Source organism: Xiphias gladius, chromosome 9 (assembly GCF_016859285.1).
Source record: "Xiphias gladius isolate SHS-SW01 ecotype Sanya breed wild chromosome 9, ASM1685928v1, whole genome shotgun sequence".
NCBI classification, from domain to species: domain Eukaryota; kingdom Metazoa; phylum Chordata; class Actinopteri; order Istiophoriformes; family Xiphiidae; genus Xiphias; species Xiphias gladius.
In genome coordinates, this window is record NC_053408.1 from 23,452,642 (window position 1) to 23,465,857 (window position 13,216).

Here is a 13,216-nt window from a genome sequence, read left to right on the forward strand (position 1 = left end):
ACTACTTAGGCATATTTGAACATAGCGTGAAGCAGACTTGATTATTAGATCATGGGAACTTTATAGGGCAGCATGTTTATGTTTACAATGCCCGGTAATACACATAAATCTAATTTAAGTCCAATGGATGTGAAAGCACAGACTGGGACAGGACAGGAGAGATCAGGAGCACATAGGAAATGAGAGAATAGGTCAGGGTGGACTGTAGCAGGACAGGAATGGGAGAACAGTACTACATACACTACTGATCAAATGTTTTAGAAGACCCCCATTTTTCCAGTTTTATTGAAATTTCAGCAGTTCAAGTCCAGTGAATAACCTTAAATGGTACAAAGGTAAGCAGTAAACTGTGCAAGGTAAAAAAAAGTTTTGGTCACCAAAAACTGAAAAACCCTGTAATTTTCAATTTTAAAAAAGGCCTTTTTCAGGGATTAAGAAAAATTGGTTAATTTACAGCCTGGAATTGTTCTAAAACTTTTGACCGGTAGTGTATGCACAGCACAATAGAAATGGGAACAAGACAACCAAAAGAAAAGCAACAGAAAAGGACAGAGACTGGACAATGGCTAGTGTGGTTCAGCATATATGTCACAGTTAATCTAATACTCTAAATGTCTGCTTATAGTTGTAGTAGTAGCAGTAGTAGTAACACATGCCACTGCCCTGAGAAGACTGGCAAAATATGTAATTTATATTATTTATCATGAGCTTCACTATCAAATTTCAGTCTAGATTAGATTAGATTAGACTTTATCGTCATTGAACAGAATACAAGTACTGAGATAAGGAAATGCAGTTTAGCATCTAACTATATAGAGATATAGAAAATAACAGTAAGGGGTATATGACTATGCTAAGATATATACAATATGAACAGTACTGACAGTAAGAACAGAACAAAATGAATACACAAGATATATACAGCATGTGCAGCAGGTTGCAGATATAAGTGTAAATATGTAGTGTGGATGTAAGAACGAGTAATGCTAGTAGCACACATTATAAACGGAATAAACAGCTGGATATGAATACCTGTATACACTATAAGTCAGATATGTACAGTAAAGACAGCAGTATAAATATGAATACACTATAGGGCAGATATATGCAGTATGGACAGTGGTACAGGTATGTAACAGTATGTTAGAGCATAAATAGTGCAGGTAAGTAAGCTGGACAGCCTAAATGTTGATGTGTAGTTTTCACCAATCCATTGTAGTGCTTTTCGTTCTGAGACAGAGCAGCTGCCATACAATACTGGGATGCAGTTGGTAAGAATGCTCTCAGTGGTGCAATGCTAGAAGTTTAGCAGGAACAGAGGAGACAGAAAGACCTTATCGAGTCACTTCAATAAGAAGAGACGCTGGTGAGCCTTCTTGACTAGGGTTTGTGTGTTCAGTTACCAAGAGAGATCCTCAGAGAAGTGGACAGACAGAAACTTGAAGCTGGAGACACGCTCAACCTCCGCTCCGTTGATCAGGATAGGGGTGTGTGTCTGACCTTTGGTTTTTCTGAAGTCCACAATGATCAAACAGTTGAAGCTTTTTTCTTTCTTTCTGTCTCTCTGAGAGAACAAACTGTTCTTGAGGAACAGGGAACCTGTTTGAAACGCAACTAAAGAGACCATAGCAGGCCTATTGTAATTCATCCTCATTTTGTGTCCCACTGGCAACCATGTTAATACAGTGAATTAGTTGATGACAAGATTAACTGAATTACATTACAGAGTCAACTGATGTCACTGAGGATGACAGACAGACACATAATACAGACAGGTAAGGCAACATTCCGCTGGCCCCAGCTTTCTCCAACAAGGTAGGAACAAGTCACGGTTACAGGTTCACTTCGGGAGGTGGAGAGCAAGATACTTTACTCAGCCTGTGGCCCAGACCCAGAAATAAAGAGGATATAAACAGCACCAGGTGACATCTTGTCTTCTATTCGAAAGAAAAGATACAGCCAAACTAGATGGACAAGCATAAGCTGCAGTTGCTCGATTCATTTGGGAGATGTTCCAAACTGAACAAGCACAACCTCCTCATTACTGGCTACACCAAAATAGCTTCCCTCACATTCTTTGGTAAAACAGTCTAGTCAAAGGGTCAGGCCAGTATTCCCTGACAGCAGTGAACAAAAATACACAGTAAAGCTCTGGACCCAAGAAATGATATGGACTGAAATGATTCTTTCAGTGGAGCTCAGAAAAGGACATTTATTAAAACACACACAGTGTTGAACTCTAATGGGACTTTCCCACCACCAAGGGAGTAGAAATTTGGAAGACATACCAAATAAGTGTACATTTTGACTGAAAAGGCCTGTTTGAGTCAAAACCATACTGTATTTTATCATCTCCTCTGTCTCAAAGCAGTGATGGATGGATTTCATTCAGAGCAGTTGTGAGCGCTTGGGCTGTCTAATGGTGTGATGGAGATAACAGCAGTCAGACAGGCTGGGATTTACTCATTCCATATTCAGGACACAGTCATAGTCTGTCTGGGCTGCTTTCTCACTGAACGTTTTGCTAAAAAGACTCTGGATCCACTGTTACGGATAACAGCATATTCAATCATTGTAATGTATCTCTTTATTACTGGTTATCACAGTGGTAAACTAAAGAGGAAGAAGAAGAAGAATTATTAAGTATTTTTTTTTACACACATACACAGAGGAATTTAACCTCTGCATTTAACTCATCCATGAGCAGTGGCCACACACAAATTCACACACACACACACACAGACTATGAGCAGTGAGCACACACACAGCAGTGGACAGCCAGCTGCAGCGCCCGGGGAGCCGTTGGGGGGTTAGGTGCCTTGCTCAAGGGGACTTCAGCCGTGGAAACTGAGGGAGGGGAAATTGCCCCCCCCCCATTTTCCTGCCTGTTCGGATAGTAGAACAGGTGTCCCAAACCCCTTCTCTAACCTCTAGCCCACGGCTTCCCCCTAAAATCATGTTTGAGGCATATGAAACATATAAAATATCTACCCTTGCCAGTCTGATAACAGTCTGGCAAAGCCACCCAACAGTTTTAGTTTTGTTCACTGTGCTCTGCCATCACCATGGCTGAATAAGCTTGACAGAGTCATGGGCCACTCGTGCGCTGCCGCTGGTCTGGTCAATTTTTAAGGAGAAAAAACATGTTGCCAGATTTTGAAATCACTGTCAAACTTCTCCTAGGTTATCAACTAAAATCATCTAAACATTTGCTGATTGGTCTGTATGTATCTCTCTGGGTTGAAATTCATTCTTGAGTGCATGTTTACTCAAACTTAAAAATCTTGTTGCAAAGTGAAAACTGAGGTCATTAGTGGAAGTTAGTTTGTGTCAGGCCAGTTTAATACTGTTTTTGTGTTCAGAATTGTCATAAAATCAGGTATTTTGTACTGACTCTAAAATTGCTCCAGGACATATATGAAATATAATTCATAATCTATATAGAACTAAGTTCAATTTAGCAGTTTGTGCAATAGGTTTTACCAGTCTATGGTGCTTTTTGGTTCTTACCAAGTTCCACATTTGTTCTTTTGTCAGTATTCTAAACAGACATGATATATTTTTAGCATTAGATGCTTCTAAAATACTAATTCCATCACAGTAGTGATGAGAATAGCAGTAGTGTACATACTGTACAGTGTTTCCTCTAGGTTGACTGCTTTGGTTGGGCAGGGGGGGCTGAGTTTGTTAATAATAATAATTGTTATTCCTCCTGCCATCAGTAGAAGAGCACTAGCCTCCTTGCCACTTTCGTCAGATTGGTGCATTTGAAAAACGCTGATATTTAGGCCCGACCTTCAAATATCTGAGGTCGATGTCTGTCCATGTTTGATTTTAGAAGGATTTATAACACTTGTTGGAAAGCTTTTATTGCACTTAAGGTAACGAGTTGTCAACCTGTCTCTCCTCTGATCCACTCTGCTCCGTGTGTATGGGGAGGGGCTAAGACACACACGGTGAAAAAGAAAGCAGACGAAAGGAGAGAAATGCCAGATATGACAGCAAAACGCAGTAGAGACTCTCACAGTGAGCTGAAATGAGACGAGTGCACATAAATGAGGTAAATAGCATAAATAAAATATTTTGTTTTTTTTAATTTTTTATATTTTTTTTTCTTTTGTTCCTTGAGGGGGTGGGGGTCCCATTGGGGGGGCAGGGGTTCCGTTGTTCCCCATGTGGTAGGGGAAACACTGGTGTAGCACAGTAGACCAGGAAACCACAGCAGCTGTTGAGTAGTAGAGCCTAATGTATTCCCAGGGTTATCTTGGAAGCCTGCAAGCCTATAGGAGTCTTTATTGCTGCCGTTTAGTGCACTCTGTGAGTGCGTGTGTGTGTGTGTGTGTGTGTGTGTGTGTGTGTGTGTGTGTGTGTGTGTGTGTGTGTGTGTATGTGTGTGTGTGGGTGTGGGTGTGTGTGTGTGTGTGTGTGTGTGTGTGTGTTTGTGTGCGTGTGTTGAGGAGAAGGGGGAAGGGTACGTCCCCTCAGAAATCCAGCCAGCCCATCCTGGCTTCAGATTACATTTTGTTTCCTTAGGCACCAGAAAACAAACCACTAACACTCAGTGTATCCAGTTACCCAAACACCACATAACCTGGAAGTCACATAGCTATACTGCAGCTCAGTGTGTGAATGTCAACCTGATAAATAAAGACTAATTATGTGATCATTCTACAGACTACATGTATGTACTTGATAGTACTGAAACTGACAATAACAGCTACTGTTACATGCAAAAACAACAAGCCACTGAGACTCTGAGGAGTTTCTGTTCTACCTGTAGACATCAGCACAAAGACATAATGCACTGTGAACAATTGGATACATAAAAATTGAAACATACCTGAGGGTTACTCAATAAATATAAACATCCCTGTCCAAAATTTCAGTTAATCCATTATGTATCTAAACCTGTTAATATGACAATGTTAAGGCTGACTGCACAAGATAAATAAGCCACCATATTCTCATATACTTAAGAATATAGTGGGAATCATAATTAAAATATTAATAAGGGCAAATTTCTGTTATCTTTATATCACAATATGCCAAGTGTATGCAAAATCACATAAAAAAATAATCAAAGTGATATTCAAATCCATGATCTGTGTTCCATGACTATTACACATTACATGAGACCAAACACCTCAAACACCTTCAGTAAGTATTTTTTTAGTACAGCTTGCGGAAAAAAAAAATTAAAATATCATATCATCACAATGTTATGCAGATATTTGATCATATCTAAATAAACAATAATAATGAACGACAATCCCGGCCTATATTTTTTTAAAAGGTAACAACATATATTTCATAGTATAATTTTTCCCACTCATAATTAAGTACTATGCGGTTTAAACACAGAGAAAGGAATAGTAACCATTTCTTGCCAGGACTCAACATATTATTAACTATTAGTTACTTATTCAGGTCCTTCAGTAAATTTTACTACAAATTTGGCAGGCTGTTAATAAAAGAAACATTATTTTCACGAGTGCAAACTGTAATATATACAATGCACTGAACAGCATTCAAGATAGTTAAAATCAAAGTCCAACTGGAACAAATGGTACAGCCAAATTCATATTATAGTGTATATATATGTTGGCACTTCTGTAGCATCAACACTAGATGGGTAGAGCTTCTCTCAAGGCCATGTTTATCCTCGGTGTCTCTAGTTTGCGTTTGCACTCGAAACAATGCTGCTATTCATGACCCAACACACACTCACACACAGTTTAGAAATGTTTCTAAGCTGGCTGAATTGCTGCACTGCAACAACCATGCAAAGACTCTGTATGTGGAAGGTTCTTCCCTGGTCACAGCCTGTCATTTTCTGCTGATTAGCCACGTGGAGATGAACTTCAGGCCACAGCCCCAAAAACCCAACTGCTACTGTAATCATATACACACACACACACACACACACACACACACACACACACACACACACACACAGTGGACTGTGATGGAAAACAAAGGCTCCTATAGGCAGTGACCTGGTTGCTCCACTCTTTCCATTCATTGTGAATCCAGATGAGTGTGGCAGTTTTATGCTTAATATGCCAGCATAGGGTTCTGCTGCTGAGCTTTTTCTTTTTCTTTCAGCTTGTATCAGTGTCCCTCAAATCCCACCAAAAACTAAGTGTCTGCATGGGAATCACATTGCTGTTTAGATGCTCTGTATTTGTCACAGTTTCTCGGCTCTCAGTTTTAATATTTAGTTATCAGACTCTCTCGCTGCCATCTGAACTCCTCTGTCATGTATTTTTCTCTTTTCTGTTTCAGATTATATCCCTGCAGAACCAAAACTGGGTTATCTGCAAAATAATTTACAATGCCATTAATGGAGTAGTGTATCTTAATACTTTGGGGTGTGCTTGAATTTTTTTTTTAATTCCAAGACCAAAAAGAGAAGTGTACTCTTCTTCCTTAACAGCTGAGCTAATTAAAAGTATTGTCAGGTTTATCAGGTGGAGAGCACTCAGGCAATGGGACCTCAAATGGATTATGAGCAACTGCATGACCGCTATTAATATTAGTGCTAACATTTAGCTCAAATATACAGTAAACAAAACTGGACTGACTCTAACCTTGTACACATACAATTAGTTCAGATTAGTCATTAGTTCACCAAATTTGGTGTAAATTGGTTCAGTACTTTTTGCGTAACCCTCCTGATAAATAAAAAAACCAACAAACAGACACGGGTGAAAACATAACCTCCTTGGCGGATGTAATAAGCAGCATTATGATACGAATATAAATACCCAGATGGTTCCCAAACCCACTGTTTCATCATATCAGATACATTATATCATATTTACTAATAGGTTATGTGCTCATTGCATTCTATGGACTAAGGGTTAGACTAAGAAGCTGTGCATTTATCAACTGCTACCATGCATAAGGAATATCTCAAAAGAAAAATAACATATGCACAAACAGTTAGGCAGCCTGCAGTTGTTACTACAATGACTCTGTATTACAATACATATCTATCACTGTTATCATACATCCTATATACAGAATTGGCTCTAAACCAATTCAGCAAAATGCATCAGTAATTCCAATATTATTTGCTTTTCCTCATTTTCACTGTTTAGCCCACATCAGTTATAAGGTAGCCAAAATGGTCTAATCTCTTCTAAACCAGATGTCTATTACTGGGGCACCCTAACCACAAATACACCACTGAAGATATTATATAATAATAAAGTTAATAATAATAAATCAGTATTTGCCACAGCTGCCAAAAGTACACACAACCATTTAGCTTAAGAAATGCCTGCCAGGTACAGTTATCATAGTTTAAGAAACTGTCATTGTACCTACTCAAATATTATTTTGTCATGGGGTTATTACACATGATTAATACAGCAGAGGCACAACTTCATAGTCTGGTCTTTTCTGTGGTGCTCATTAGCATGGTATCATATCACTGTATATAACCCTGAACTACAATACATTCTATGAATGCTAACCTTGGATTACTGCACAAAGGACAGTAAAATTCCATCATGTGCAGTGAGTATGTAAAGTGTGTAGAATAAGGTCCTGTGCAATTATTTCCATCTTGTTAACTGACTTGCACAATACACCTATGCTGTATTTTCAATTCTGCTGCAAATCATTATGAAATATAACTCAGCATTATATTACATAGAAGCAAATCTCAAAATAAACATATGCTATCTAAACAAGCAAGAATGTTTCACACTTTGACATCAATGCTCAAATGATATTAGACTAGGTCTGCAATTAATGATTATGTACCCTATAGATTAATCTGCCAATTGTTTTCTCAATTCATTGAGTCATTATTTTGTCTTCCAAAAAAATGGTGAAAAATGTCCATCACTACTTCCCAGAGCCCCACGTGACATCTTCAAATTGCTTGTTTTGTCCAACTATAGCCTAAAAATATTTAGTTCACTATAATTTAAGACAAGGAAAAGGAGTAAATCCCCACATTTGTAAAGCCGAAACCATTAAATGATAGTGATAGAATGAAAATAAAGTTGCTGATTAATTTTCGTTTGATCTTATAATCAATTAATTACCTGTTTCAGCCATATATTAGAATTATTAGCTGTTTGAGAACAGTGTTGTAGGCTGACTGCATATATCCCAGAAAAGAAACGTTATTGTTTTAAAAAACTACCAACTACAGTGACGGGTAAAACCTTGGTGATTTTAGACCTTTGGTGTTTGGTGAGTGGTCATTTCAGATTAGTCTCTATAATCAGTTTATAGTCATACTTATTGACTTGTGTAACTTGCATTATTCTTCCACTACGAAATATAGCTATGGACCAATAAGCCTTGGTGAGCCTTTGCTAACCCAGTATACTCATCTACTATTGGCCTGTCTTACACTTACACTTGACAAAGGCCTGACAGCTTGGCTTGACACACTTCTTCTAATCTAATCTCCAATCCTTTTCGACTGTATTCACTCAGCTAGTTAAGCACCTTGCTAAGGAGACTGTGCCCCACTGTATGGAACACTACTCATTGCCTAAATTATATCACACACAAGGACCAATTCTACAAGGGAATTATGAAGCCAGGAGCATGTTTGGTACAAACAAACACATGAAATATGCTGTGTAGAAAAGGTAACATGCAATTACACAAGTGAAAGGTGTTAAACTATGACACTATTATCGATCAACGGAATTATGCCACCTCACGATTCCTGTCAAAAACACAGACAACTTGATGTAGATGCATAATGTAAAAAGGGAGAACAACATCTGATGACTTACTGTCATTAAGAAATGGTACATATGTATAAAGGCAACCCAATAAATAATCAAATCAGAAATGTGCTTGGCTTTGGCCAGTTATCTGCATAGGCAGATAGAAGGATTGTGTGAACAAAAGAAAACGGGGAACAGGCACACTTTACATTGAGACAGTACTGTATATCAACCAGCCAAGGGCTCGCCATGGCAAATATTTCATTGTTTGCTTTTTGTTGCACGTTAAGCTACTATGAAACTATCTCTTTTTTTAAGGAGGGAGGGGGGAAAAAAATCAAACCAATATATTGCCAAGATTTTCATCCATCACTGCCTGTCTACCGACTGTATTAAGAACGCAGTAATTACACATCAAGCTGCAAATACGTTTGCTCATGAAAGCTCTAAAAGTGACAACATGGAGATTTCTTGAAATTGCAGACAGTATTTCACATGACGATAATCTGCCCATTGTTCAGCCTGCAGCAAGCCAGTTTTATGTATTTACAAGTCCTAGCATTCCCGCGTCCTTGTCCGAGACGGAGGGGTTGTTGTCCGAATGAAAAAAAAAAGAAAAAAAGAAAAAAAAAACAGGCAGACGGGGCTTTATGGCTGATCATCACGCACAAATAACGTAGATTGTGACCAATAACCACGAGGTAACACGGATTAGTTTAACGTAAAGGCTGTAACGCGGGATAAATCTAGGAAGCCAACCTTACCTCCGTCAGCTGATTTGGTGTATACAGCAGATTAAAGCATTTAGCTGCTCGGGACTCAAATTCCTACTCATGCTTTCTCAAATGCAGCATATCTCAGACGACAACACAATATCAGTTCAAATTCCAGGTGCCTGTCGTCAGCAAATTGATTATTGTGAAATTAACGCTTTACGTTATCCCTTATGGCTTGAAGACACAGTGTACCTACATGGATCCCACTGTTTTTAACCGTTCTTAGCGATAACTAAATATGAAAACATGGAGGTTTGTCTTTACCACAGTCACTGAGTTATGAATGAGATAGGTTTAGGAATTTCGATGTAAATTAGCAGTGTACTGTCTGAGCCAAAGCTGTTTGCTTTCCATAACCCCCTGCTGGTAGTCTGCCTCCCATTAACTTGCTTAAGTGGTCAAATAACTGGTCAATAACTTGTACACTCACCAAAGACAATGATTTTGGTTAAAAAATATATATTAATACAAGCGGTGTAATCACTGGTCCAATCAGCCGTAATAACTAAGACAAAGCCACAAAATAATTTCCGCCTGGCAAGCCAACAACATTGTCTCGCTGGCTAGCCAACAACCACAGAGATTTTCCCATTTGCTTTGCTTGTAACAGAGTAAAGAGGAGGACAAATTCGGTGCTTTCCTTACCGTCAGGTCGGGATTGTCGCTGTCACGATGGTTGACGGCTCGTATGACCCCGGACCTCCACGGCCACCCACCGATGTCGCCGATTTCAGGCGGCTCGTCCCCGCTGACACAGAGGAACCGCTTCCCGACCAGCTCCGGCCGAGCCTCGACTGCCATGGCCCTTTGCTGGTCCAAACCCCCCCTCGAAAAAACTTCCCAACAACGACGCCCTTACAGACCTGTCATTTACGACATTAAATCAGCTCTAAAGAATCCAACGGTACAAAAGAAAATCAAAAAGGAAAATATATTTGTTGCTAAAAGCTAAAACACCGACCCGGGGATTTAAATGTGTAGCAGTCTCCACCCGCTCAATCGTCAGTCTCTTTTCTCTCAGCTTGAAAAAACGCTGGAACACTGGACCGCATCACCGCCGCGATCCATACTTGTGTTTCTCCGCTGGATCCCATGGCATTCACAGGACCGCAGCACGGTTGTGTCCCTCCGCTCAATTAAACCCCATCGGTAATATTTTAGCAAACGTCGACTACAACTGCTCCTGCTTTCAAAACTGCCACGACTGCTGTTAACAGAAAGTGTAGACAACTTCTACCTGTATTAACAGATGTAATAGCACTACTACTATTGTTCGTTCTAGTGCTACTGCTGGTACTACAGATACTATTATATACAACAACAGCAGAATTCATGAAGTCTATAATAACAGGCTTGAAAGAAAATAATGTCATGTTCATAACTGTGGCCACTGTGATCAGGGCTGGATTACCAACCGGATGATGCGGGCAATTGGCCAAAGGCCCCCAAAGCAAATTTTATTCTATATTATTTGGGTCGTCATGATATGATTAATCACAAATTTGGCATTTGTACCACTGAAGTAAGATATCAACTATGTCAGGTCCTCCATATTGGGTTTAAATTGTTTTACTTAATATTTTGCTCATTCGTTGTAAAGTTGTGTTTTATCAAAATGCTTCCTTTTTTCTGTCTCAAGTCATTAACACACCGAAAACTTTGGATAAGGTACTATTATACCATCATAGAAGCACTGTAAGGTTGTAACAGTGATTTTCATAAATACATCTGACAGTTATTTCATGTACTAATGAATTACTCAGTGAATAAAATGTCCATTAATATTACCTTAATCCCATGTTAACATATCCAAATTGGGTTTTTTTTTGTCTGACCAACAGTCAAAAACCCAAAGTTGTTGAGTTTACCATCACAGAAAACATAAGGGTAAGTAAATATTCACATCTGAGAAGCTGGTACCACTGATTTTTTGGCATTATTGTTAAAAAAAATAATTAAATAATTAATCAATTAACTAAAATTTATATTTACATTTATCCATTTGGCAGACACTTTTATCCAAAGCGACTTACAAGTGAGGAACAACACTCAACCTTAAGTACAGTAGGAGAACTTGGAGTAAGCACTAAGTACTAAGTCTGGTCAATAAGGCAAAGCGCAAGGAGATCAGATAAAGAAGTAAACAGTAAGTGCAAGTTAGGCATGTTAGGGTGTTAGAGGTGTTAGGAGAGGAGGTACTCTCGGAAGAGATGTGTCTTCAAGAGATTCTTGAAGACAGAGAAGCCCCTGCTCTGATAGCATTTGGTAGCTTGTTCTACCATCTGGGAACCACAAACGAGAACAGCCTGGACTATGATTGCCTTATGTGCAGGGATGGCAATACCAGACGAGAAGGAACACTGTGGCCGAGAAGGAGCATAAGCCTGTATGATGGGTTCAAATAGATGGGTGCATACCTAGAAGAAACTCTATAAGCAAGCATTAGTGACTTGAATTTGATTCAAGCAGCCATGGGCAGCCAGTGGAGGTCAATGAGAAGCGGAGTGGAATGGGCCCTTTTAGGTTGATTGAAAACCAGACGCGCTGCAGCATTCTGGACCATCTGTAAGGGTTTTAATGTGCATGAATGGAGGCCCACTAGAAGTGCATTGCCGTAGTCAAGGCGAGAGATAATCACGGCCTGTACCAAGAATTGGGTGGTATACTGAGTCAAGTAAGGCCTGATTTTCTTATGTTGTATAGTGCAAAGTGGCATGACCGGGAGACAGGCACAACATGGCCAGAGAACGATAGCAGGTCATCAATCATGACACCCAGATATCTTGCAACCTTGGTTGGGGTGAAAGATAAAGAGTCTAAAGTCTTAGAAAGTTTAGTTGAAGATGGCGTTCCTTCATCCATGTGAATGTGTTTGAGAGACATGCCAAGATCCACGCCGAGACCTTGGGGTCATCTGGCAGGAATGACAGGTATAGTTGGGTGTCGTCGTGTACCAATGACACGAGAAGCCATGCAAGTGGATAATTGGACCTAAAGAGGTGGTGTATATTGCAAAGAGAAGGGCCCCGACCACTGAGCTTTGGGGCACCCCTGTGGAGAGTCTATAGGATATGGATATTTGTCCTTACTATGAGACATTGAAAGAACCTCCAGTGTGGTAGGATTCACAAGAATGCACTTTGCCAGAGATGCCCATATCAAAGAGTTCAGATAGCAGGATGCAATGGTTCACTGTGTCAAAGGATGCTGATAGGTCAAGCGCGATAAAAACCGAGGAGTGAGCGGCAGAGGGCTGACCATTGAGAGTGATGCGCCCTTAACTGGGAGCGACTATTTGTCTTAGGGCTTCTGTCACAGACAACAGAGCCGTTTCAGTGGAGTGGCTACTGTTAAAGCCCAGCTTATTTGGATCCAGGAGGTCATTCCATGAGAGGAATTCCAAGACCTGTTAGAAAACTGCCCTTTCAATAGCCTTAGTAAGAATGCAAGTAACGAGACCAGCCAATAGTCAGGGTGGAGTGAAGCTTTTTGAGTAGGTGTGTTACCTGACCCTGTTTGAATACAGTTGGAAACGTTCCCGAAGCCAGTGAAGCTTTCATAACGCATGATTGCTGACGCAATTCTGTGAAATATTGCTTGGAGGAGGTTGGTAGGACTGGGGTCCAGCGGACATGTAGTAGGATGGTAACAAGTCAGCAGTTTTGATATCCCACTGTCAGTGAGAGGCTACAATGGAGGAAGTGCTGTGCCATTTGTTAGTCTTTTTGGTGCCTTGCC

At 39.9% G+C, this 13,216-nt stretch overlaps 1 protein-coding gene across 8 annotated transcripts in view; it reads right to left on the reverse strand.

Moving 5' to 3' along the window:
- Positions 1-13,216, reverse strand: part of jmjd1cb (jumonji domain containing 1Cb) — a 192,062-nt gene that overhangs the window by 166,318 nt on the left and 12,528 nt on the right. For 6 of the 8 annotated variants that reach the window (XM_040134587.1, XM_040134584.1, XM_040134585.1 and 3 more), the window contains exon 1: positions 10,124-10,494. The exons of the other annotated variants lie outside the window; for them this stretch is intronic. In XM_040134587.1, coding sequence (XP_039990521.1) covers positions 10,124-10,279 — 156 coding nt within the window. In that variant the 5' untranslated portion in view covers positions 10,280-10,494. Of the gene's footprint in view, positions 1-10,123; positions 10,495-13,216 lie in introns of those variants that run through there. 8 annotated transcript variants of the gene reach the window in all.